Raw genomic sequence first — 24,689 nt, 5'->3', positions numbered from 1 at the left:
CCCAGGACAGGACCTCCCTGGTCGGGATGGGGCAGCCCAGGGACAGGATCCCCCCAGGACGTGTCACCCCAAGGACAGGACCCCTCTGGATGTGCCCCCCCAGGTCAGAACCCGCTCCCCGTCTGACTCTCAGCACAAACGGCCTCTTCCTTCTGCTGCCAGAGAGAGAAAGTGAAAGTGTTGGGGGGCACAGCCGGACACCCCCATTCCCCACTGCCCCCCCACCCCTCTCTGCACCCCCACACCCCCTATTCCCCCTGCACAGGGTCCCCCCAACCCGTTCCTTGCTCAGGAGCTCCCCAGGATCACTGAGCCGCACACTGGGGGGTGAGGCAGCGTGGCACAAAGGTGAGGAAATGAAGGACAAAACAGAAATAAAGAGGAAAAAGCCAAAGGGTGCGGGGGACACAGATACGGAGCTACCCAGGACCCCCCAGTGATGCCGCCCCTGGTAATTAGTGCCCCGGGGGGGCCGTGCTGGGCCCTGAGTCACCCTAAAATCTGAGGCACCCGGTGAAGGAGCTGCGACCCACGAGCCCCCCAGGCACTGCCCATCTCTGGGACCCCCATTCCCCTGGGAACCCGACTGTGGCAGCCACATTCCCTGGGTCCCCTTCTTCTTAGAGCCCCATCCTGTGTCTCTTGTTGCCCAGCATCTCCATCCCCTTCCCCCCAACCCCTTTGCTCCCCATTCCCTCAGGACCGCCATCCTGGGGACCCCCCTACGCATGGGGACCCCCATTCCCCAGACAGCCACTCCCTGTCACTTCCCCTCTCTCCCCATTCCCCTGGGACACCCATCCTGAGATCCCCACATGCCCTGAGCCCCCCACTCCTGGGAACACCATGTCCCACCCTGTCCCCAGCCTGTCCCCTGCCGTGTCTCCACCCTGCCCCCACCCTGCCCCCACCAAGGGCCACCAACACGTGGGGACGAGACATGACATCGCTTCCTGCCCACCACACAGGGGACAGTTCGCCCCGGCAGCGTGTGGCAGCCAGGCTGGGTGGCTGGGGACACCGGGATGGCCGGGAAGGTGGCTCTGCTCCTTTGGGGTGAGTGCCCTGGGCACGGGCCTGAGGCCCCGGGGATGGGCCCTGGTGAGGCAGAGAGCGGTGGGGAGGGGGCACAGGGGGGCTGCGGGGTGCCCTGAGGTCCCCAAGGGCAGCAAAGCCCGAGTAGGGGCATGGAGCCCTTAAATGTGACGAGAGTCGTGGGGTGGCTGTGGGGACAGGAATGGGGGGTACAGGATCAGAGGGACAGGATTGGAGGGAGTGGGATGTAGCAAAAGGAACCTTGGGGCTGGGACAGCTGTGGGGACAGGGCCAGGGGGACAGGGATGCAGGGACAGGGACAAGGGCCAAGCACCATCAGGATGGGCCACGGGGCCAGGTGCCATTGGGATGGGATCATGGGCAGAGGGTCATGGGGATGTATTACCGCAGGCCTGGTTCCTATGGTATATCACCGTGTCCCGCAGCCATAGGGGCAAGGAGGAGGAGAAGATCCAGCAGGCACGAATTGTGCTGCAAGAAAGATCTATTTAATTATTTTACAAACTCTTTTATTGACATTTTTCTTCATAGTCTAATTGGACAAAGGATGAGCCACCCCTTGGGGGTGATTGGCTAAAATCCTAGAACATCCATTGTCAAAATATTTTCCTACTTTACCATAAACAAGACTTTTCAAGGTTGCAGGTGGCTTGGTTGTTTACATTCCCTGCCACCTCTTCTGTGAGAGAGAAAAGTCTCTCACGGACTTAGAAAATAGCAAGGAAATCCTTGCTAACAGCATTTTTGTACCTACAGGGATGTGGCCGTAGGGACAGGTGCTGTGGGGTGGGTGGAGGCGACTTGTAGAAGCATGGGGTGACCACAGTGTCCCCATGTCCTGCCTCAGCCCAGGGTGACAGAGGTGTCCCAATCCCCGAGACCTCCGTGCTAAACCAGTGTTCGCACGGGAACAGTTTGGGGACAGCCTCACACTCCATGCCCCGGGTGCCGCTGTCCCCACAGTGCCACCCCCACCCAGCCCTGTCCCTTCTCCCTTCCAGCCCAGACCCTCGGCCTCGCTGGTGAGTCCTCGGGGGGATGCCACGTCCCCGCCCCGCTGTCCCCATCCCGTGCTGGCCCTGGCAGGCTGGTGTCCCCTGTCACCCGCAGGCGCCCAGACCACCCAGCTCCTCGTGGAGCCCCCCTGGACGCCGCCGGTGCTGTGGGACCAGGTGACACTGACCTGCCAGGGCTCGGGCACCGCCGGTGCCACCACCTGGTACAAGGACGGGCATCGTTGGTGGCTGCAGGGACCCGACCGATTCCGTGTCACCGGGAGTGGCACCTACCAGTGTGACAGACCCGGCACCGGGCTGAGCCCCTCTGTGAGCATCTTGAATGGTGAGCGAGCATCATAAATGATCAGGGTGGTCCCCAGTGGGTCTGGGTGGGCTCCATTCCGTGGGTGGCCTCACCCTCATGTGGCGAAAACCTGTCCCCTGCCTACAGGGACATCCCAGTGCATCCCAGAGTAATGGGACCTTCATGGTGACAACAGTGCCATGGGGTTACCCCTGGTGTCCCTGGGATCCTCCCGTGCAATGGAGACTCCCCCCAGAGGTCCCTGGTGATGTGGGGACCCACCTCGGACCTTTCTCGAGCCCCTCAGTGCGATGGGACCCCCCTGTCCCACAGAGCGGTTGGTGCTGCAGGTGCCAGCGCGGGCGCTGCTGGAGGGGGACACGGTGACACTGCGCTGCCGGAACAGGAAGGATACGTCGGTCAGCAGGGTGCAATTTTACCAGGATGAGAAGGATCTGGGGAGGACACACAAGGGGACAGAGCTGTCCCTGTCCCCCCTGCAGCTGCACCACAGCGGCCGCTACCGCTGTGAGGGCTTGGAGGGCTTCAGGCTGTCACGGTCAGTGCCCGTGACAGTGACAGTGCACGGTGAGCACCCCACAGCAGGAGCTCCAATGACCCAACAGCCCCAAACCACTTCCCAGGGACTCGGGGTCACCATCGCCCCTCCCATCTTCTTCCCAGAGCTGTTCCCGGTGCCGGTGCTGGAGGGTCCCCCTGAGCCCACCGAGGGGTCCCCCCTGAATCTCAGCGGCCTCAGCACCCCCAGCCCCCTGCGGCCCCGAGCCCCCCTCCTGCACCTCTTCTACCGGGACGGGCGGTTGGTGGGGGGCCCGCAGGGGTCCCCGCAGCTCCTGCTGCCCGCCGTGGGGGTCTCCCACTCGGGGAATTACAGCTGTGAGCTGCGCTCCGAGCGGGGGGCCGTGCGGAAGAGCAGCGCCCGGCTCCGCGTCACGGTGCGCAGTGAGTGCGGGGATGGGCGCGGGGAGCCCCGACAGCCGCCACGGGTCCCCCAGTCCTGCCTGGGGACACCCAGCTCTTCCTGACACCTGCCCAGTGTCCTCCCATCCCTTCCCACTTCCTTCCCCAGGTCCCACCATCTGTCACCGGCTCCCCCCTCCTGCCCTCTGTGAGCTCCCTCCTGGTCCCCAGGTCAAACCATCCCATTCTGGGTCCCCACCCCTCCCTGCAGTCCCCCCCATCCATCTCAAGGTGTGCCCTCCCTAAACCCCCCATCCTTCCTTGGGGTCCCTTCCCACCATTTCCAAGCCACTCCCAGGCTCCGTGACCCCTCTTCCTCACAGGGGTCCCAATGCCCCTCCCCAACCCTCCCTGGGTCCATCACTGTCCGCTGGTGTCCCCCTCCCGCAGGGGTCCCGCTCTCGGGGGTGTCCGTGTCGGCGCAGCCCCCCGGGGGACAGGTGGCACTGGGGGACCGCCTGATGCTGAGCTGCGCGGTGGCCGCGGGGACAGGTCCCCTGTCCTTCTCCTGGCACCGGGGGGACTCGTGGGCACCGCTGGGCACCGGCCCCATCCTGGAGCTGCACCACGTTGGGGACAATGACAGCGGCCACTACCAGTGCCGGGCCAGCAACGGGGACAGCGTGGCTGAGAGTGTCCCCCTGAATGTCACCGTCCTGGGTGAGTGGGACCCTCAGGAATGGGCTGACCACACCCACCACATCCCCATCGCCCCTGGCCAGGTGCCAGCCCTGTCTGTGTCCCCGCAGTGCCCGTGGCCAATGCCACCATCAGCCCCGGTGCCCTGGCACACCCGGTGCGTGCAGGTGACCCCGTGACCCTGCGCTGCTCGGTGCAGGTGGGCTCAGCCCCTGTCACCTTCACCTGGCTGCACAACGGGCGCGAGGTGGCCCGGGGTCCCCTCCTGGAGCTCGGGGATGTCCATGTGGGACATTCCGGCACCTACCAGTGCGTGGCCACCAACCAGCTGGGACAGGACGGGCACCGCGTGTTCCGGGCGCTCAGCCCCGAGCTGGAACTGACGGTGACACTGCGGGGACACTGGGACACAGGTGGGGTCACTTGGGGTCTTTGGGATTGCAGTACCCCCGCAGTGACAGCTGACCCTGATGTGTCCCCCTCTGTCCCCAGCAGTGGCCGCAGGGGTTGCCGGCTCCCTCCTGTTCCTGGTTCTGCTCGTGGGTGTCATTGTGGGCTGGCACCGGTGGCGCCGCCTGGGTGGGTGACAATGGGACCAACAGAGGCCCTGGGGAGCTGGGAGGCCACCAAGAATGTGGGGATGATGGGGCAGCACCCACAGCCCCTGACGTGGCCAGCGCTGAATCCCCAGTGACATTTGCTTGAGGTCCTCAAGGATTTGGGGTGGTGTTGGAGGGTCGTGCAGGGATGCTGGGGGTTCTTTCAGGAATCCTGGGGCAGTTTGGAGGGTGCCCATCCCTGCCAGCCTTGGGGCCCTGGGGGCATCAGGGCCAGGGGCACTGGTGTGGTTCAGGGGTTCTGGGAGGCTCCAGGAATGCTGGGAGTTCCTTGGGGGAATTGATAGCCCTGTGGGAGTTCAGGATTCCCGAGGGTGGTCACGGCCTTGGGAACCCCACACTCACCCCACCCCTTTCCTTTGCAGCCTCCAGGAAGCACCAGGAAAGGTGAGTGAGGGGCTCCAGATATGACCCCCGGTTTTATCCAGCCCCCAAGACCTCCCATCCCCTCTCACACATCCCCCCATCCCTGCAGGGCTCCCCCGCAGCCCCCGGCCCCCCCAGAGGAGGGGGAGGTGCTGTACACCCATGTCACGATGACGAAGCGGACGCAGGGTGAGTATGGGGTGGGACACACACAGGGACACGTCACCCACGGGGGTGTCACACAGATGCCACAGCCAGGGTCTCCTGCAGGGCCCACCCGCACCGCTCCGCCCCAGGATACCCAAGTGACCTACGCAGAGCTGCCGGGACCCCATGGGCGACCGCGGGCACCCAGTGACATCTACGGGAACGTGCTGGGACACTGAGGGCACTGGGGGACACTGGAGGACCCGACTGACTTCTGCTGGGCCCAAAATGCAGCTTTTTGCTGAAACTGGGAGAAATGGTGTTTCTTTGTTCAGCTGTCTCCTGCTTTAGGAACAGGATTCTTCAATTTCTTGCTTCTACTAAAAACTTTCTCTCCCTGTCTGCCTGCGGAGGGCAGTGAGAGAGCGGCTTTGGTGGGTGCGGGGCATCCGGGCAGCGCCCGCCCACGGCAAGGCAGGAAGGAGGAGGGTCCCGCTCAGGGTGCTGAGCAGATCCTTGTGGGATTTGCCTGAGTTTTGGGGCTCCCTCAGTGCCTTGGGCAGAGGGACAAAATGATCCATTGCTGCATTTCCGGGCTGCTTCCCTCGCAGCTGCCCCTGCAGGGGCGGTTTCCGGCCAGCCCTGCTCTGCAAACCATCCAAGGCCCTCGCAGAGCCACTGCTTGGGCTCCCCTTGGCTTTTGTGCTTCTCGCAGGCCTGAGCAAACCACAGCCACGCCTTTTCCCCCACACAATTCTCACCACTGAAGCAGCTCTAAAGCTGCGAGAGTCAAAGCCCAGGGGGCGGGGGGGACCCTCATGTCCTGGGGCTGAGGCGGCTGGCGGCAGAGCTGCACCTTGCCGAAACAGGCACTGGAGCTGGGTGTGGGGGGGTTGTTGCTCGGGGTCCGGCCAAGACTTGGGCACGGCGCCAGGCTGCAGCAACGCAGCTGAGAGCAGAGGCGGCAGCACGCGGGGAGCTGAGTGGTGCAGCACCGCCCGGCCCGCACGGCCCCGACTGCGACCCCTGGGTAGAGCACACAGGCACGAGCAGCCCTGACGGCTCCAACGCAGGAGCGAGCGAAAACCAAAGTGAAACCAGGAACGCAGCGAGACAGAAAACAGCAGCCACTCGGAAAAAGGAAAATATCACCGTAGCTAAGGTTCTAGGAATAGTAAAATGGTATCATGTTAAACAAAATTATGGTTTTTTACAAGATGTGTCAACCAAGAAGACATATTTCTTCATAGAACTGCAATTAAAAAGAATATCTGAAAAATACATCACAAGCTTGGGAGATGGAGAGGTGGTGGAATTCAAAATTGTGCAAGGTAGAAAAGGGTTATAAGCAGCAGAGGTCACTGGGCCTGATGGTGTTTCTGTAAAGGGCAGTATATGCTCGAAATCGTAGTCATGGTAGACAATATCTCCACTATAAGCCCCCCCTACAGTCTCCCTTTCCTAATCCCACCTTTCCCCTTTACCCTGTATGTCCTGGGTTGCAGTGTATTCTATTACCATCCTCATGAGCTGTGGAAATCAGGTGGGGCAGTGTTTCCTTGCCTCCTCCCCCCAGACTCTCTCGCTGTTCATGGCCCATCATTGTCCTGCCCATGACTCAGAGATAACTCCCTCCGGACCATCTTCTGTTAACGAGCCTAATCAACACTTGGCCTCATGACTCATTACCCCATTGTGAGATGCTCCACCCAGAGGGAGGAACCAAGCATCCCATCGTGGATATAATCTGGGACTCTGAGCATCAAAGACACTGGCTCCACTGGATTTCCAGAGGACAGGAGCTATGCAGCCACCACTGGACTTTCTGAGGAAGAGCAGACCCCTTTCTACTACAGGATCACCACTTCAGAGGGCTGCTACCACCACCCTGCCTAACAGGGACTCAGGTTGTATCTTGACTCTGTCAGTGTTTTCTTTTACTTTCTTTTCCTTTTCTTTAATTTCCATTAAATTGTTATTCTGACTTGGTGCCTCCCCCTGGTTTGTTTTCAAACTAGCACACCTATATCCTATTACTCCCACTGTATTCCCAATCTGTTTTTTCACTCATGGTTTCCCTCACAAAACCATGCCTTTGCCAATTGTTTCCCCAAAAATCCCTTTCCAATGCTGAGTGGGGGATGAAAAGGGAGAGGGAAAGAAATTACCTGGTGGTGTTTAGAGTTCCAACAGGTACACATGGAAGAAACCCTCTCCTGCCTCAGTTTCCCCACAAAGCATTCCCAGAGAGTCCTGTCTCCCTTCCGTCAGCCTTAAGATGTTCCACAGAATCTGTTTGGACATTTGAAGATTCAGGAGGGTGGCTTGTTTGGTTTTGAAAAGATTCTTGTTATGTTTATCCAGTTGTTTCCAATGTTAAGTTTTAAATCTCTTTTTGTTAAAAATAAACAGGTGAAATGTCAGGGTCCTTCCCCCCTGCCATGTGGCCCTGGGAGAGGGGCCCTGGGCGGGAGGCACGGGGTTTTCCTGTCCCTGGTCAGCCTCGTTCCCCATTGGTTGTTTTGTGTTCCCTTGCGTGGGCAAGGACCCTCGGGTCCCGTGACTGTACCAGTTCCTCGGCAGATCCCGGCCATGGGGCTGGAGTAACAGACATCTCTCTGAAACATCTATCAAGAATCCCTCCATATATATTTTTTTTCCATGGGCCTCATTGTCTGATACGCGTGTTGCAGAATCCGCACTGTAACACACCCCCACACCTCCTTCAGGGTCTCAGTGCTGGGAACCAGCCTGGAACGCTCGTGACCGTCCCCTCCTCTGCCCACAACACCCGAGGACCGTTCTGCCCTCTCCCCTGCAGCACTGTGAAAACTGCAGGTATTTTCCCCTGGAAATGGCTGATCTGGCCCCAGTTTGATGCTGCAGGGCTGAGACCCTGTAAATCGGGGGGGGGGTTAAGCTGTTGTGGGGCTGCCCCCGCCTCTCCTGATCCCCACATTCCCCCCCTGCCCGCCCGCTATGGGGTTTCTATCCTGGGGGTTGGGACACTTTGGGTTTGTTGGTTTTGGGAGAAAACCTATTCCAGACTTCTCCATTCTCGCTCATCCCTTGCAGGATCTGAGGTGGCAAGAGCAGCTTGGGAATGGAGCCCCAGGCAGGAAGCAGCTCCCAAACTCCTCCGTGCAGCCAGTGGCCATCCAAGTGTGGGGCCAGGCCACGCCACAGCCCCACTGCGCAGGGATGGGCATTGGCCAGCCCTGCTCTGGCCAGCCCCAGGGGCAGCCAGGATCTGAGGGTCCCCCCCGCCGCCTGGGCTTTGACTCTCGCAGCTTTAGAGCTGCTGCAAGGTGAGAATTGTGTGGGGGAAAAGGCGTGGCTGTGGTTTGCTCAGCGCTGCGAGAAGCACAAAAGCCAAGGGGAGCCCAAGCAGTGGCTCTGCGAGGGCCTTGGATGGTTTGCAGAGCAGGGCTGGCTGGAAACCGCCCCTGCAGGGGCAGCTGCGAGGGAAGCAGCCCGGAAATGCAGCAATGGATCATTTTGTCCCTCTGCCCAAGGCACTGAGGGAGCCCCAAAACTCAGGCACAAATCCCACAAGGATCTGCTCAGCACCCTGAGCGGGATCCTCCTCCTTCCTGCCTTGCCGTGGGCTGACGCTGCCCGGATGCCCCTCACCCACCAAAGCCGCTCTCTCACTGCCCTCCGCAGCCCGAAGGGAAGAGGAAGTTTTTAGTAGAATCAGGAAATTGGAGATTCCCGTTCCTAAACCAAGATAAAGAAACACCATTTCTCCGAGTTTCAGCAAAAAGCTGCATTTTGGGCCCAGCAGAAGTCAGTCGGGTCCTCCAGTGTCCCCCAGCACCCTCAGCGTCCCAGCACGTTCCCGTAGATGTCACTGGGTGCCCGCGGTCGCCCGTGGGGTCCTGGCAGCTCCGCGTAGGTCACTTGGGTATCCTGGGGCGGAGCGGTGCGGGTGGGCCCTGCAGGAGACCCTGGCTGTGGCATCTGTGTGACACCCCCCGTGGGTGACGTGTCCCTGTGTGTGTCCCACCCCGTACTCACCCTGCGTCCGCTTTGTCCTCGTGACGTGGGTGTACAGCACCTCCCCCTCCTCTGGGGGGGCCGGGGGCTCCTGGGGAGCCCTGCAGGGATGGGGGGATGTGTGAGAGGGGATGGGAGGTCTTGGGGGCTGGGTAAAACAGGAGGGTCATGTCTGGAGCCCCCCACTCACCTTTCCTGGTGCTTCCTGAAGGCTGCAAAGGAAAGGGGTGGAGGTGACTGTGGGGTCCCCAAGGCCCTGACCAGCCTCGGGAATCCTGAACTCCCACAGGCTCTCAATTCCCCCAGGACAGCCCCAGCATTCCTGGAGCCCCCCAGAACCCCTGAACCACACCAGTGACCCTGGTCCTGATGCCCCCAGAGCCCCAAGGCTGGCAGGGATGGCCACCCTTCAAACTGCCCCAGGATTCCTGAAAGAACCCCCAGCATCCCTGCACAAGCCTCCAACACCACCCCAAATCCTCGAGGACCTCAAGCAAAGGTCACTGGGGACGCAGCGCTGGCCAAGTCAGGGGCTGTGGGTGCTGCCCCATCATCCCCACAGTCTCGGTGGCCTCCCAGCTCCCCAGGGCCCCCATTGGCCCCATTGTCACCCACCCAGGCGGTGCCAGCAGTGCCAGCCCACAATGACACCCACGAGCAGAACCAGGAACAGGAGGGACCCGGCAACCCCTGCGGCCACTGCTGGGGACAGAGGGGGACACATCAGGGTCAGCTGTCACTGCGGGGGTGCTGCAATCCCAATGACACCGAGTGACCCCACCTGTGTCCCAGTGTGCCCGCGGTGTCACCGTCAGTGCCAGCTCGGGGCTGAGCACCCGGAACACGCGGTGCCCGTCCTGTCCCAGCTGGTTGGTGGCCACGCACTGGTAGGTGCCGGAATGTCCCACATGGATGTCCCTGAGCTCCAGGAGGGGACCCCGGGCCACCTCGTGGCCATTGTGCAGCCAGGTGAAGGTGACAGGGGCTGAGCCCACCTGCACCGAGCAGCGCAGGGTCACGGGGTCACCTGCACGCACCGGCTGTGCCAGGGCACCGGGGCTGATGGTGGCATTGGCCACAGGCACTGCGGGGACACAGATGGGGCTGGCACCTGGCCAGGGGCGATGGGGATGTGGTGGGTGGGGTCAGCCCATTCCTGAGGGTCCCGCTCACCCAGGACGGTGACATTCAGGGGGACACTCTCGGCCACACTGTCCCCGTTGCTGGCCCGGCACTGGTAGTGGCCGCTGTCATTGTCCCCAACGTGGCGCAGCTCCAGGCGGGGGCCGGTGCCCAGCAGTTCCCAGGAGTCCCCCCGGTGCCAGGAGAAGGACAGGGGACCTGTCCCTGTGGCCACCGTGCAGCTCAGCACCAGGCGGTCCCCCAGTGCCACCTGTCCCCCGGGGGGCTGCGCCGACACGGACACCCCTGAGAGCGGGACCCCTGCGGGAGGGGACACAGAAGGAGAAGGAGAAAGAGGGGCAGTAGGAGGGGAACCCAGTGAGAGAGAGGGGCCCCAGAAAAGGAGGGAGGATTGAGGGAGGGGAGACCTGGAGGGGGATGTGGGAGAACTCCTGGAAGTGGTAAGGGGACACGGGGAGGGACTTGGTAACCACCGGGGAACCTCAGAGAAGGAGTAGATGGGCCCAGTGAGGGGATCCAGTGAGGGGTGGAGGGACCTGGGGCAGAAATGGGGGCACTAGGCAAGAGACCAGGGAAACGATGGAGGGAGGGTGGAGCTCTGAGGGGGACCAGGACAGTGTTGGGGGGACCGGGGGACCAGGGGAGGGTTTCAGGCAGGACTGGGGGACCCGTGGCGGCTGTCGGGGCTCCCCGTGCCCATCCCCGCACTCACTGCGCAACATGACGCGGAGCCGGGCGCTGCTCTTCCGCACGGCCCCTGCTCGGAGCGCACCTCGCAGCTGTAATTCCCTGAGTGGGAGACCCCCACGGCGGGCAGCAGGAGCTGAGGGGACCCCTGCAGGCCCCCCACCAACCGCCCGTCCCGGTAGAAGAGGTGCAGGAGGGGGACTCGGGGCCGCAGGGGGCTGGGGGTGCTGAGGCAGCTGAGATTCAGGGGGGACCCCTCGGTGGGCTCGGGGGGACCCTCCAGCACCAACAGCGGGTTGTGCTGCGGGAAGGGAATGTGGCACGGGGAACGTGACACCGAGCCTGCTGTGAAGGGGCCATGGGGGTTCTGAGGTGTGGGGGTGTCAGGGTGGCGGCTGTGGGGTGCTCACCGTGCACTGTCACTGTCACCGGCGCTGACTCCGACTCCTTCCACCCTTGTGACACCTCGGAGTCCACCCAGCCCCTGCAGCAGTAGCGGCCACTGTCCTGCAGCCGCAGAGGGGACAGGGACAGCTCGGTCCTTTCATGGAACAGCTGCAGTTGTTTCTCCTCGTGGTAGAAGGACACCCAGGTCACCGGTTTGTTCTGCCAGCTCCGGCAGCGCAGTGTCACCGTGTCCCCCTCCAGCAGCGCCCGTGCCGGCACCTGCAGCACCAGCCAGCCTGCGGGACAGGGGGTTCCGGTCACACCGTGGGGATCTGTGGGGTCCCGATGGCACCGGGATGCCCCGATTGGGTCACAGCCAGCGCACCATGGGTCCCCAATTCCAACACGGGGTTCTGCTCGGCCTGGGATGCTCTGGGATGTCCCCGTGTGCTGGAGACAGGCTCTCATCACACCAGGGGAGTGACCCATGGAACGGAGCCCACCCAGAGCCCTCGGGGACCCAGCAGGTGCCAGGCTGGGGACACCCAACCACGCTCACCATTTAAGATGCTCACAGGAGGGCTGCGCCCGGTGCCGGGTCTGTCACACTGGTAGGTGCCACTCTCGGTGACAGTGAATCGGTCGAGTTTCTCCTCCCACCAGCGCTGCCCGTCCTTGTACCAGGTGGTGGCACCGGCAGTGCCCGAGCCCTGGCAGGTCAGTGTCACCCGGTCCCACAGCACCGGCGGTGTCCAGGGGGGCTGCACGAGGAGCTGGGTGGTCTGGGCGCCTGCGGGTGACAGGGGACACCAGCCTGCCAGGGCCAGCGCGGGATGGGGACAGCGGGGCGGGGACGTGGCATCCCCCTGAGGACTCACCAGCGAGGCCGAGGGTCTGGGCTGGAAGGGAGAAGGGACAGGGCTGGATGTTGGTGGCACCGCGGGGACAGCGGCACCCGGGGCACGGAGTGTGGGGCTGTCCCCAAACTGTCCCCACGGGGTCACCGGTTTAGCACTCAGGTTCCGGGGACGGAGACACCACGGCAACCCTGGGCTGGCACAGGTCACCCCCACCAGCCCCACAGCCCCAAGGTCACATCCTGATCGTGCTTGTCCCTTGGTCCCTGTCCCTGCATCCCTGTCCCCCTGGCCCTGTCCCCACAGCCACCCCTCGACTCTGGTCGCATTTAAGGGCTCCATGCCCATGCTCGGGCTCTGCTGCCCTTGGGGACCTCAGGGCACCCCACAGACCCCCTGTGCCCCCTCCCCACCGCTCTCTGCCTCACCAGGGCCCATCCCCGGGGCGTCAGGCCCATGCCCGGGGCACTCACCCCACAGGAGCAGAGCCACCTTCCCGGCCATCCCGGTGTCCCCGGCCACCCGGGTTGGCTGTCACACGCTGCTGATGCCACCCATCCCCTGGGTGGCGGCTCTTGGGGCCAAAGAGGAAGGCAGCGAGCGCAGGTCTCGTCCTTATGTGTAGGTGGCACATGGTGGGGGCAGGGTGGGGACAGGCTGGGGGCAGGGTGGGGACATTGTGGAACATGGTGAGGACATGGTGGGGATGTAGTAGGGACGTGGTGTTGCCAGAATTTGGAGGCTGAGGAGGCATAGGGAGCCAAGGATGTGTGTCCAGGGCAATGTGGGTGCCATGGGAGCAGGGACTCAGGGATGAGAGTCCCAGGGGAACGTGGGCTCCAGGGATTTGGGATCATGGGATGGGGATCCCTATGGGATAGGAGGGCTGGGGGAAAGGGGCCCCACGGGAATGGGGGTCCTGGGGGAATCAAAGTCCTGGGGAAGGGGGGTCTCAGGGGCTGGAGTTACCGGGATGGGGGTCCTTGGGAATGGGGGATGGCTGTCCCGGGATGGGCGTCCCAGGGAGGGGGGACGTAAGGAATGGGGGTCCCATGGTCGGGGTTCTCAGAGGAATGGGGGTCCCAGGGATGGGCAGTGGCTGGGTGGGCGCGTAGGTTGCAGCTCCTTCCCTGGGTGCCTCCGATTTTGGGTGTGAGCCAAAGCCCAGCACAGCCCCCCCGAGGTGCTCGTGGTTTGGGGGGCACCTCAGGTGGGTTCCGAGGGGCTCTGGGTCTGTGCCCCCCCGCCCCACAGGGGCTTTTTCCTCTCTTCACTTCCATTTCTTTTCCTTTCTCCCTCAATTTCACATTCCCCCGTTCATGGGTCAGCGATCCTGGGGAGCTCCTGAGCAGGGAACAGGTTGGGGGGACCCCGGGGAGAGGGAAAAGGGGGTGCCGGGGATGCGGGAAGCGGTGGGGGGGGTGTGGGGACGCCCGGGCTGGGACGTGTCACCCCTGGGACAGGATCCCCCCAGGACATGTCACTCCCAGAACAGGAACCCCCCCAGGACAGGGCCCCTCTGCATGTGCCCCCCCAGGTCAGAACCCGCTTCCCGTCTGGCTCTCAGCACAAACGGCCTCTTCCTTCTGCTGCCCGAGAGAGAAAGTGTTGGGGGGCACAGCCGGACACCCCCATCCCCCACTGCCCCCCCAAACCTCCCTGCACCCCTTTTTTCCCATCCTCAGCGTCCCCTTAACCCGTTCCCTGCTCAGGAGCTCCCCAGGATCGCTGAGTCAGGGGCTGCTGGGGGTGACAGGAAGATGATGGGAAAAGGGAAAGAAATGGAAATGAAGAAAAACCCCCTGTGGGGCGGGGGGGCACAGAGCCAGAGCCCCTCAGAATCTGCTTGGGGTGATCCCCAGGCTACGAGCACCTCGGCTGGGCTCTGGGTCTCTGTCCCTCTCTGGACTCTGGGTCACCCCAAAATCGGAGGTTCCCAGGGAAGGAGCTGCGACCCACGTGCCCACCCAGCCACTGCCCATCCCTGGGACCCCCATTCCTCTGAGAACCCCGACCATGGGACCCCCATTCCTTACGTCCCCCCTCCCTGGGACGCCCATCCCGGGACAGCCATTCCCGAGCATCTCCATTCCCAAGGACCCCCATCCCAGTAACTCCAGCCCCTGAGACCCCCCTTCCCCAGGACTTTGATTCCCCCAGAACCCCCATTCCCACGGGGTCCCCTTTCCCCTGGAACCCCCCTACCTGGGACCCCCATCCCATAGGGAACCCCATTTTATGGCCCCAAATCCCTGGAGCCCACGTTCCCCTGGGACCCTCATCCCTGAGTCCCTGCTCCGATGGGGGCCCCCATTCCTCAGGACCCCCATCCCTGGTGGCACCCCCTCCTCAGGACCCCCCATTCGCCTGGGACCCCATCCCTGCCTCCCTGCACACCACAGCCTTCAAATTCTGGTAACACCATGTCCCCACCGTGTCCCCACCACTTCCCCACAACACCCCACCCTCACCACCATGCCCCCCATTACCCCACCCTGCACCCACCCTGCCCCCACCAAGGGCCAACAACACGTAGGAGTGAGATCTGACCACGCTTCCTTCCTCTTTGTTCCCAGGAACCGCCACCCAGGGCATGGGTGGCATCAGCAGTGTGTGACAGCTAGCCTGGGTGGCTGGGGACACCGGGATGGCAGGGAAGGCGGCACTGCTCCTGTGGGGTGAGTGCCCTGGGCACGGGCCTGATGCCCCGGGGATTGGCCCTGGTGAGGCAGAGAGCGGTGGGGAGGGGGCACAGGGGGGCTGCGGGGTGCCCTGAGGTCCCCAAGGCCAGCAGAGCCCGAGTATGGGCATGGAGCCCTTAAATGTGACCGGAGTCGAGGGGTGGCTGTGGGGACAGGGCCAGGGGGACAGGGATGCAGGGACAGGGACCAAGGGACAAGCACGATCAGGATGTGACCTTGGGGCTGTGGGGCTGGTGGGGGTGACCTGTGCCAGCCCAGGGTTGCCGTGGTGTCTCCGTCCCCGGGACCTGCGTGCTAAACCGGTGACCCTGTGGGGACAGTTTGGGGACAGCCCCACACTCCGTGCCCCGGGTGCCGCTGTCCCCGAGGTGCCACCCCCACCCAGCCCTGTCCCTTCTCCCTTCCAGCCCAGACCCTCGGCCTCGCTGGTGAGTCCTCAGGGGGATGCCATGTCCCTGCCCCGCTGTCCCCATCCCGCGCTGGCCCTGGCAGGCTGGTGTCCCCTGTCACCCGCAGGCGCCCAGACCACCCAGCTCCTCGTGGAGCCCCCCTGGACACCACCAGTGCTGTGGGACCGGGTGACACTGACCTGCCAGGGTTCGGGCACTGCCGGTGCCACCACCTGGTACAAGGACGGGCAGAGCTGGTGGCAGAAGGGATCCGACCGATTCGTTGTCACCGAGCGTGGCACCTACCAGTGTGACAGACCTGGCACCGGGCTCAGCTCCCTTGTGAACGTCTCCAATGGTGAGGGGGGTTGGGTGTCCCCAGCCTGGCACCCACGGGGTCTCCGAGGGCTCTGGGTGGGCTCCACTCCATGGGTCACCCCCCTGGTGTGATGAGAGCCCGTCCCCTGCACACGGGGACATCCCAGAGCATCCCAGGGCGAGCAGAATCCCGCGTTGGAATTGTGAACCCCTGGCTTACTGGGTGTGACCCAATCGGGGCATCCCGGTGCCATTGGGACCCCACGGATCGCCGCGGTGTAACTGGAACCCCCTGTCCCCCAGACTGGCTGGTGCTGCAGGTGCCGGCGCAGGCGCTGCTGGAGGGGGACACGGTGACACTGCGCTGCCGGGGCTGGAAGGACAAACCGGTGACCTCGGTGTCCTTTTACCGTGACAAGAAACAACTGCAGCGGTTTCACAATAGGACCGAGCTGTCCCTGTCCCCTCTGCGGCTGCAGGACAGTGGCCACTACCGCTGCAGGGGCTTGGTCAATTCCAGCGTGTCACAGCGCTGGGTACGTTCAGCGCCGGTGACAGTGACAGTGCACGGTGAGCACCCCACAGCCGCCACCCTGACACCCCGACACCCCCACACCTCAGCACCCCCGCAGCCCCTTCACAGCAGGCTCTGGGTCACACTCCCCCCGCCCCATCTCCTTCCCTCTGTCTTCCCGCTGTTAGTGCTGGAGGGTCCCCCTGAGCCCACCGAGGGGTCCCCCTGAATCTCAGCTGCCTCAGCACCCCCAGCCCCCTGCGGCCCCGGGCCCCCCTCCTGCACCTCTTCTACCAGGACGGGCGGTTGGTGGGGGGCCCGCAGGGGTCCCCGCAGCTCCTGCTGCCCGCCATGGGGGTCTCCCACTCGGGGAATTACAGCTGCAAGCTGCGCTCCGAGCGGGGGCCGTGCGGAAGAGCAGCGCCCAGCTCCGCGTCACGGTGCGCAGTGAGTGCGGGGATGGGTGCGGGGAGCCCCGACAGCCGCCACGGGTCCCCCAGTCCTGCCTGAAACCCTCCCCGGCTCCCCTGTGTGGGAACCCCCATCCTTTCCAGACACCATTCCTGGTGCCCCCTCACCCCTTCTCTGGCGTGACCCCATCCGCGACATCTCACCCATCCCACTCTCACCTCCACATCCCTGCGCCCCTCTCCCGGTACCGGCCACTCCCCCTGGCCTCAGCCCCGTCTGTGTCCCCGCAGTGCCCGTGGCAAATGCCACCATCAGCCCCGGTGCCCTGGCACAGCCGGTGCACGCAGGTGACCCCGTGACCCTGCGCTGCTCGGTGCAGGTGGGCTCAGCCCCTGTCAACTTCACCTGGAAGCACAACGGCCGCGAGGTTGCCCGGGGTCCCCTCCTGGAGCTCAGGGATGTCCATGTGGGACATTCCGGCACCTACCAGTGCGTGGCCACCAACCAGCTGGGACAGGACGGGCACCGCGTGTTCCGGGTGCTCAGCCCTGAGCTGGCACTGACGGTGACACCGCGGGGACACTGGGACACAGGTGGGGTCACTCGGGGTTACTGGAGGGTGCAGAACCCCCGGCATGGCAGCTGACCCTGATGTGTCCCCCTCTGTCCCCAGCAGTGGCTGTGAACATCGGCAGGAGCCTCCTGTTCCTGGCCCTGCTCCTGGGTGTCGTCGGGGGCTGTCACTGGTGGCACCGCCTGGGTGAGTGACAATGGGGCCAATGGGGGTGCTGGAGTGAGGGGAAGCCCCCAGAGTGGGGGGCAATGGGGCAGCACCCACAGCCCCTGAGCTGGGGGAAACAGAGCCCACAGTGACCTCGGCTGGGGGTCCTGGGGGCTTTAGGAGGATTCTGGAGGGTCTTGGTTGGGCTCCAGGGGCACCCCTGGGTGGGCTTTGAGGAACATTGGGCTGGCAGTGGGAGCTCCTGGAGGGTTTGGGGAGTTGATGGAGGGCCGTGCAGGGATGTTGGGGGATCATTCTAGGGTCCTGGAGGAGTTTTGGGGGTGCCCCTCCCTGTTGGGCTTGGGGTTGTGGGGGCTCGGGGGCACTGTGGTGGGGCAGAAGTTCTGGGGGTTCACGGGTGCTTGGAGTGTCCAGGGGGGAATCAGGGGTGCAGTGGGAATCGGGGCTTCAGTGAGGATTTGGGGGTCCCGTGGGTGGTCGGAGCTGCCAAGGTCCCAGGAAGGTTCAGGGGTCCCGGGTTTCCCACGGTCACCCCCTCCCCTTTTCCTTGCAGCTGCCAGGAAGCCCCAGGACAGGTGAGTGGGGGGGCTCCGGCCGTGACTCCCCTTTCCCCCTTCCCCAGACACCCCCTCAGGCCCCCCCTTATCCCCGCAGGGGCCCTCGGAGGAGGGGGAGCTGCTGGAGCCCCACGGCGTGGGCAGCGAGCGGGCGGGGAGTGAGTACGGGGCTGGGGACAGGGACACGTCCCCCACGGGTCTCACCCCCTCCCAGGTCCCCACAGCCGCTGTCTCTGCCAGCACCCCCACGGGTGTCCCCCGGCCCTGCCCCCCCTCGGCATCCACAAGTGACCAACGCGGAGCTGCCGGGACCCTACGAGGGACAGCAGGACCCCGGTGCCATCTACGAGAGTGTGATGTGACCCTGGGGGAAATTGGGGATCACTGGGAGGCATCGAGTCCCCCCAGGGGTCCCTCACTGCCCTTCCCAGCGCCCCAGGGCCTCCCCATTCCCCCTCCCAGTGCCGGGGGGGCACAGCACCCTTTTCCCTTTCCTTGGAGCCAAAAGGCAGCGTTTGGATTAAAGCGGGAGAAATGGGGTTGGTTTGTTCAGCTCTGCCTGCTGAGCTCGGGAAGAAGGAGGGTCCCGCTCAGGGTGCTGAGCAGATCCTTGTGGGATTTGCCTGAGTTTTGGGGCTCCCTCAGTGCCTTGGGCAGAGGGACAAAATGATCCATTGCTGCATTTCCGGGCTGCTTCCCTCGCAGCTGCCCCTGCAGGGGCGGTTTCCAGCCAGCCCTGCTCTGCAAACCATCCAAGGCCCTCGCAGAGCCACTGCTTGGGCTCCCCTTGGCTTTTGTGCTTCTCGCAGGCCTGAGCAAACCACAGCCACGCCTTTTCCCCCACACAATTCTCACCTTGCAGCAGCTCTAAAGCTGCGAGAGTCAAAGCCCAGGGGGCGGGGGGGACCCTCAGGACCCGTTCCCTGCTCGGGAGCTCCCCTGACGTATCGAGCCGTGCCTCTGGCCCGCGGCCGTGCCGGGGCTGCTGGAGGTGACCCCGGCTGGATGGCGACAGCGGCGGCTTCGGCCACGCTGTCCCAGCCGCTTGGGCCACATCGGCACCGTGGCTCCCCGCAGCCCGGGACAGTCCCGGCCCTCGCAGCGCGATGGCAGCCGCGACCTGCGGCAGTGCCCGAGCCCAGGACTCCGCTCCCGCAGTGCCGGGCCTTCCTCCCCCGGCTCCCCGCTCCCCGCCACGCTCCCCGCACCTCCCCCCGGCGCCGCCCGCCCGCCCCAGGGCCGGGCCCGCCGGAGGCTCCGCAGCGGCTCCGGGGCTCAGGCGCCGCTCGGGGAGCGCCGGCTGCGGGGCTTTGGCCACCGGCGGCTACCGGGGAGCACCGGGCAGCGCTGGCGTGGCTTGGGCTGGTGGGCCCCCGCCGGCCGGCCCGGCTCCGTCCCGGGGCTCTCGGGGCGCTGCCGCTGCTGCCGGGCTCCAGCTGGGGCCGAGGAGCTCGGCAGCTGCGGGATCGGTGCCCGAGGGGACGGGGCGGCACCGCCGCAGGTCCCCGAGCCCTTGGCCGGGTGTCACCGAGAGGGGACAAACAGCGAGCGGCAGCTCCTTCCCCTGCGCGGCTCTGGAAGGAAAAGCCCCGGGCGTCCCCGCGCAGTCCCGGCGGAGCCCCGGGACCGCTGTCCCCGCGGGGTTGGGGACACTTTGCAGGCTGGGCTGGGCTTTGGGATGTCCTTCCCCTTCTGCCGCTCCTTTGCCCCCTTCCAGGTGCTGTCCCGGGGCAGGGCGGGTTTAGGGCTCAGCCCTGTTTTCCCTGGCCACAAATCTGCCCCAAATGATTTGCCAAACCCGTTTGGGGTTTCCAGAGGCGAGGAAGGAAAGCTGGAATGGGATTAGCTCCACTCCCAACTGGTTTGGGAAGCTGGTTTGCCTTGTGGGGCGGGAGGTTGGGAGCGCTGCCATCTCCCTGCGCTTCCACAAGGAGCCCCGGGCGGGTTTGGGATCTCTTATCTCGGAGGCACCTGGATCAAAATCTCCTAATTGGATTCCCCGGATTAATTAATTAATCCCAGCAGTTCCCGGCTCTGGGGTGGCTGCGGTGACTGGCACCGTCACCTCCGGTGGATTCGGTGCCAAACCCTTCGATCCAACACCCCGAATTTGGGAAGCTGCTCTGGGATCTGCGGGCCGGGCTGTGGGACAGCCCCTGGAGAGGGGCCAGCACACCCAAAATTCGGGAATATTTCTGGGAGCGAGGCCCCGGGAAACGTCGCAGTGCCGGGCCATGGGATTGGGGCCAGGATTTAAAGCTCCAAACAGAATTCCCAGGAAACAGAATTCCCAGAAAAGAGAATTCCCAGGAAACCCCGCACCCGCGCGTGCCCGGGATCAGCTCCCGCACACCCCAGAGCCGGGGCAGATCCCGCCGGGATGGGCTCGGGGAAGCCACGCCGGGATCGGGAACCCGAGCCCGCCCGGGTGTCCCTTCAGCAGGTGGCACTCTGGGGACAGCAGAGGGACAGCCCCAGTCAGGCTGGACTGGGAGCACTGGGAGCCGCCCAGCGCTGCCGCTGGATGGTCCCGCTGTCCCCGGGACCCCTCCCGCCACCCCCCGGTGGCCACGGTGGCCACGGGCAGGGGACAGGGGGCATCTCCCGGTGCCCGCGCTGCTGCTGGAGCTGAGGCTCCGCGGTTCCCTGACCCCCCCTTCCCACCCCAACCCCAGGCTGGGGAGGTTTTTGGGAGGATTTTGGGAGGATTTGGGGGAATTTGGGGTCTCTCAACCCGTCCTGTCCCGCAGCTCTCCGGGCTCCATCCCCATCGCGATCCTTCGGGATGTCACAGCCTCGCCCGGAGCGCTGCCCTCTCTCGGGAACAACCCCAAAATCATCGAAATCATCACCAAAAACCTGGTCCGGGAGCTCGTGGGAGGCTGTGCCCGAGCCCTGGGGGGATTTGGGGACCCGGGGGCGTCACTGCGCTGTCCCAAAACCTCAGGGATCAGGGATGGGCGGTGTGGCCAAGGAGCGCGGAACACCCGCAACTGAATGATCCCAAAACTCAACAAATCCCAAAAAAAGCACCAGAAAACCTCCCCAGCAGCCAAAAAAAGGTCCTTTAGGGCAGAGCCGGGGGTACTTTACCCCCAAAATGTGTCCAGTGCTGCCTCAGGATCCCAAAATCCCCGCGAGAGGCAGCGGAGCCGTGTGTTTGTGCACGGGGATGCTTTAGGAGCACGGCTGAACTTTAGGAACCCCGGCCCTAATTACAACACCTCATTAAGGGCCTGCATTAACCCAACCTGCTCCAATTTAGCCTCGTTCTGACCTCCCCAAATTTTCCTTGGAGTCGTTCAGCTTCGCTTCCTGTTTGGAACCTCTGCGGTGTCCTAAAAGGTGTCCCCGATGAGTCAGGTTTGGGGTTTTTGGGAGAGGGAAAAGGGGAGGAGGATTTTGGGGCTGGTTCAGGGTTTGGGGCTGATTCAAGGTTTGGGGCTGATTCAGGATTTGGGGCTGATTCAGGGTTTGGGGCTGATTCAGGGTTTGGGGCTGATTCAGAGTTTGTCACTGGTTCAGGTTTTGGGACTGGTTTGGGTTTTGGGGGCTGGTTCAGGTTTTTAGGTCCAGTTCAGGTTTTGGGGCTGGTTCAGGTTTTTGGGACCAGTTCGGGTTATGGGGCTTATTCCAATTTAAGGACGGGTTCAGGTTGTTAGGGTTGGTTCAGGTTTTGGGGCCAGTTCAGTTTTTGGGGCTGGTTCAGTTTTCGGGGCTGGTTTAGGTTTTTTTGGGTAGTTCAAGTTTTGAGTCTGGTTCAGGTTTTGCCACTGGTTCAGGGTTTCGGGACAGGTTCAGGTTTTTAGGGCTGGTTCAGTTTTTGGGATTGGCTTAGGTTTTTAGGTCCAGTTCAGTTTTTTGGGGCTAGCTCAGTTTTTGTCACTGGTTCAGGTTTTTGGGCTGGTTTGGGTTTTGGGGCTGGTTCAGATTTTTAGGGCTGATCCATTTTTTGGGGGCTGGTTTAGGGTTTTTTGGGTAGTTCACGTTTTGAGGCTGGTTCAGGTTTTGCCACTGGTTCAGGGTTTGGGACTGGTTCAGGTTTTTGGGGGTGGTTCAGGTTTTTGGGGCTGGTTCAGCCTTTGTGGCTGGTTAAGGTCTGGAGGGCTAATTCAGGTTTTAGGGCTAGTTCAGGTTTTGGGGCTGATTGAGGTTTTACGGTTGTTTCAGTTTTTGTCACTGGTTCAGGTTTTTAGGTCCAGTTCAGTTTTTGGGACTGGTTTAGGTTTTTTGGGTAGTTCAAGTTTTGAGGCTGCTTCAGATTTTGGGACTAGCTCAGTTTTTGTCACCGGTTCCCTTTTTTGGGCTGGTTTGGGTTTTTGGGGCCAGTTCAGGTTTTTGGGGCCAGTTCAGGTTATGGGACTTATTCCGATTTAAGGACTGGTTCAGCTTTTTAGGGTTGCTTCCAATTTTTGGGACCAGTTCAGGTTTTTGGGGCCAGTTTGGGTTATGGGGCTTATTCCAATTTAAGGATGGGTTCAGGTTTTTAGGGCTGGTTCAGTTTTTGGGTCCGGTTCAGTTTTTGGCGCTGGTTCAGGTTTTGTTACTGGTTCAGATTTTGGGACTGGTTCAGGTTTTTGGGGCTTGTTCCAATTTCGGGGCTTGTTCTGATTTCCAGGCAAATTCAGTTTTTGGGCCTGGCTCAGATTTTAGGTCCAGCTCATTTTTTGTCTCTGGCTCAGCTTTTTAGGGCCTGTCCACTTTTTAGGACCAGCTCACCCTTCCAGCCTGGCTCCAACCTTCCCCTCCCCATCCTCCTGTTGTTTTCCCAATTTTTTTTTTTTTTTAATTTGCTGGAAACTGTTTGTGCCGAGCTAATTCCTGAAAATCCAGCCCTGGACATCCCCGAGCTCACCCAAACACCGGCCACTGTCATTACCTTTATTAGAGCCCGCTGTGGCCACTCTTGCCGGCGTCCTGGAATCCTTTGCCGTGATGCGGCTGCCCGGGGCTCGTCAGGCAGGAATTCTGCTCATATTCTCCAGGGGAGGATGAAAGGTGACACCCGGGCAGTAATGAGGGAATTCTCGCGGCCCCGAACGCCTTCAAAGTGCGGCAGCATTTGGTTAATGCCGCGCTCCCACCCCTGCCCGCGTCACCATGGAACCTGAGTAATCCCGGCAGTCATTAACTCCTGGGAGAGCGGCCCCAGATGTGTCATTATCCGCATTTTTACAGCCGGGGAAATGGGGGCACCGCGAGCTTCGCTGGTTTCCGGCCGACCACAGCCTGACTCACCTCGGGGTGGCAGCGACGGGGGGGCACCCCCCGGCTTTGGGCGCTGCTCCGCATCCTCGGCGCGGATTCCAGGGCAGGGGATGCCAAATCGGAGCTCTGGGTGGGCTGAGGGGTGTAAAACACAGCGGGGAAAAGCAGCTTTTTGTCCCCAAAAATGCGCGCGGGGAGAGGTTTGGGTGTGGCACAGCAGAGTCTGGCTGGGGTTGGGGGAGATGGGATGGGGTGGGATGGGATGGGATGGGATGGGGTGGGATGGATGGGGTGGGATGGGATGGGATGGGGTGGGATGGGGTGGGATGGGATGGGATGGGGTGGGGTGGGGTGGGATGGGATGGGGTGGGGTGGGATGGGATGGGATGGGATGGGATGGGATGGGATGGGATGGGATGGGATGGGATGGGATGGGATGGGATGGGATGGGATGGGATGGGATGGGATGGGATGGGATGGGATGGGATGAGCATCCTGCAGGAGCGGAGCTGGCACTGGCAGCGCTCTGGGCACCATCGCTGTCCCCAGCCCGGGGCTCTCCTGGTGTCCCAGCCTGGGCCACCTCCCAGCTCCCTCTGCATCCTCAGCAAACGGGACCTGCTGCGGGGCCACGGTCCCAGAGCCATGGGGAGCCTGATGGATTCTTTGCAGAGCCACTGGAATGCCCGACAAGTGCCGTGCCCAGGTGGAGCGCAAAGCCCAGGGACGAGCCAACGCAGCCCTCTCCTAGGCCCAGCCCGAATCCCCACGGATTTGGGGCTCCACTTCCGTTTTTAAATCGGTATTTTTAATCTGTTTTTAATTAAATGCTGTTTTTGAGCAGGTGGTGTTCCCCATCCTTCCCTGGCCTCAGGAGCTGCCCACAGGGCTGGAGGAGCCCTGAGGCTCCTTGTGCCACCTGCCCCATGCTGTGGGTGGAGATTGTCCCTTGCCCCGTCCCCGAATCCACTGGGGCTGTTTGAGGGTGCCCCCAGCCCCAGGGCAGGGTCCCCGTGGGCTCTCCCCCACCACCCCCAGCCCTGCCGGTGCCACCTTGTCACCGCGGTGCCACCTCTGTCCCTGCAGCTGAAGCTCCCTCAGGGCCAAAGCAAAGGCACCAGGGGATGATGCAAAGGTGTCACCTCCAGGGGGATGGGGACAGGGCCTCGGGAGCCACAAGGTCCCGCAGGAGCGGCCCTGATTAATTGCCAGAGCAGCTGGAAAACAAGGAGAGCTGGGAAAGGCGAGGCCGGGCCAGGCTGGAGCAGAGGAAGGACGAGGCTTTGTTGTCCCTTCCCATCCTTGTCCCATCCCATCTCCGCTCCAGCTCCGCTGTGACCTCGCGGTGTGACAGGGCCGGGCACTGCAGGGCTGGGTGTCCCTTTTGGGGACACAGCAGCCACCTCAGCCCCAGCCCCGAGGAAGCCCCAGTGGCCACCAAGCTCTTGGGGACACCCAGGCCATTGTCACCAGTGCTACCCCCTCTGCAGGGCTCTGTGCCACCCCAGTGTCCATCCCCAGTGTCCATCCCCAGTGTCCATCCTCACTGTCCATCCCCACTGTCCATCCTCACTGTCCATCCCATGTCCATCCCCACTGTGCACCCTCATCATCCATCCCCTGTGTCCATCCCCACTGTCCATCCCCACTGTCCATCCTCACTGTCC

At 63.0% G+C, this 24,689-nt stretch overlaps 3 protein-coding genes across 3 annotated transcripts; 2 read left to right on the top strand and 1 right to left on the bottom strand.

Moving 5' to 3' along the window:
- Positions 1 to 439: 439 nt before the first annotated feature.
- LOC138098498 (Fc receptor-like protein 4) lies at positions 440 to 5,417 on the top strand. Its single transcript, XM_068995070.1, has 12 exons — positions 440 to 451; positions 969 to 1,056; positions 2,058 to 2,078; positions 2,167 to 2,397; positions 2,692 to 2,946; positions 3,043 to 3,321; positions 3,730 to 3,999; positions 4,089 to 4,391; positions 4,474 to 4,557; positions 4,961 to 4,982; positions 5,071 to 5,150; positions 5,232 to 5,417. The coding sequence occupies exons 1-12, from the start codon at positions 440 to 442 to the stop codon at positions 5,345 to 5,347; spliced, it is 1,761 nt and encodes a 586-aa protein (XP_068851171.1). The 3' UTR covers positions 5,348 to 5,417.
- Positions 5,418 to 8,519: 3,102 nt separating this feature from the next.
- LOC138098497 (Fc receptor-like protein 4) lies at positions 8,520 to 12,815 on the bottom strand. The gene is given in 12 exon segments (XM_068995069.1): positions 8,520 to 9,046; positions 9,129 to 9,208; positions 9,298 to 9,319; positions 9,723 to 9,809; positions 9,889 to 10,191; positions 10,281 to 10,550; positions 10,963 to 11,010; positions 11,013 to 11,240; positions 11,348 to 11,620; positions 11,884 to 12,114; positions 12,203 to 12,223; positions 12,674 to 12,815. Coding segments are annotated over 12 exon segments (1,821 nt in total). The 3' UTR covers positions 8,520 to 8,930.
- Positions 12,816 to 14,772: 1,957 nt separating this feature from the next.
- LOC138098534 (low affinity immunoglobulin gamma Fc region receptor II-like) lies at positions 14,773 to 18,347 on the top strand. The gene is made up of 8 exons (XM_068995112.1): positions 14,773 to 14,859; positions 15,291 to 15,311; positions 15,400 to 15,630; positions 15,894 to 16,160; positions 16,806 to 17,108; positions 17,189 to 17,275; positions 17,811 to 17,832; positions 18,029 to 18,347. The coding sequence occupies exons 1-8, from the start codon at positions 14,829 to 14,831 to the stop codon at positions 18,174 to 18,176; spliced, it is 1,110 nt and encodes a 369-aa protein (XP_068851213.1). The 5' UTR covers positions 14,773 to 14,828; the 3' UTR covers positions 18,177 to 18,347.
- The last annotated feature ends 6,342 nt before the right edge of the window (positions 18,348 to 24,689 follow it).

Source organism: Aphelocoma coerulescens, chromosome 25 (assembly GCF_041296385.1).
Source record: "Aphelocoma coerulescens isolate FSJ_1873_10779 chromosome 25, UR_Acoe_1.0, whole genome shotgun sequence".
Lineage (NCBI taxonomy): Eukaryota > Metazoa > Chordata > Aves > Passeriformes > Corvidae > Aphelocoma > Aphelocoma coerulescens.
This window is presented reverse-complemented; position numbering and strand designations above follow the sequence as displayed.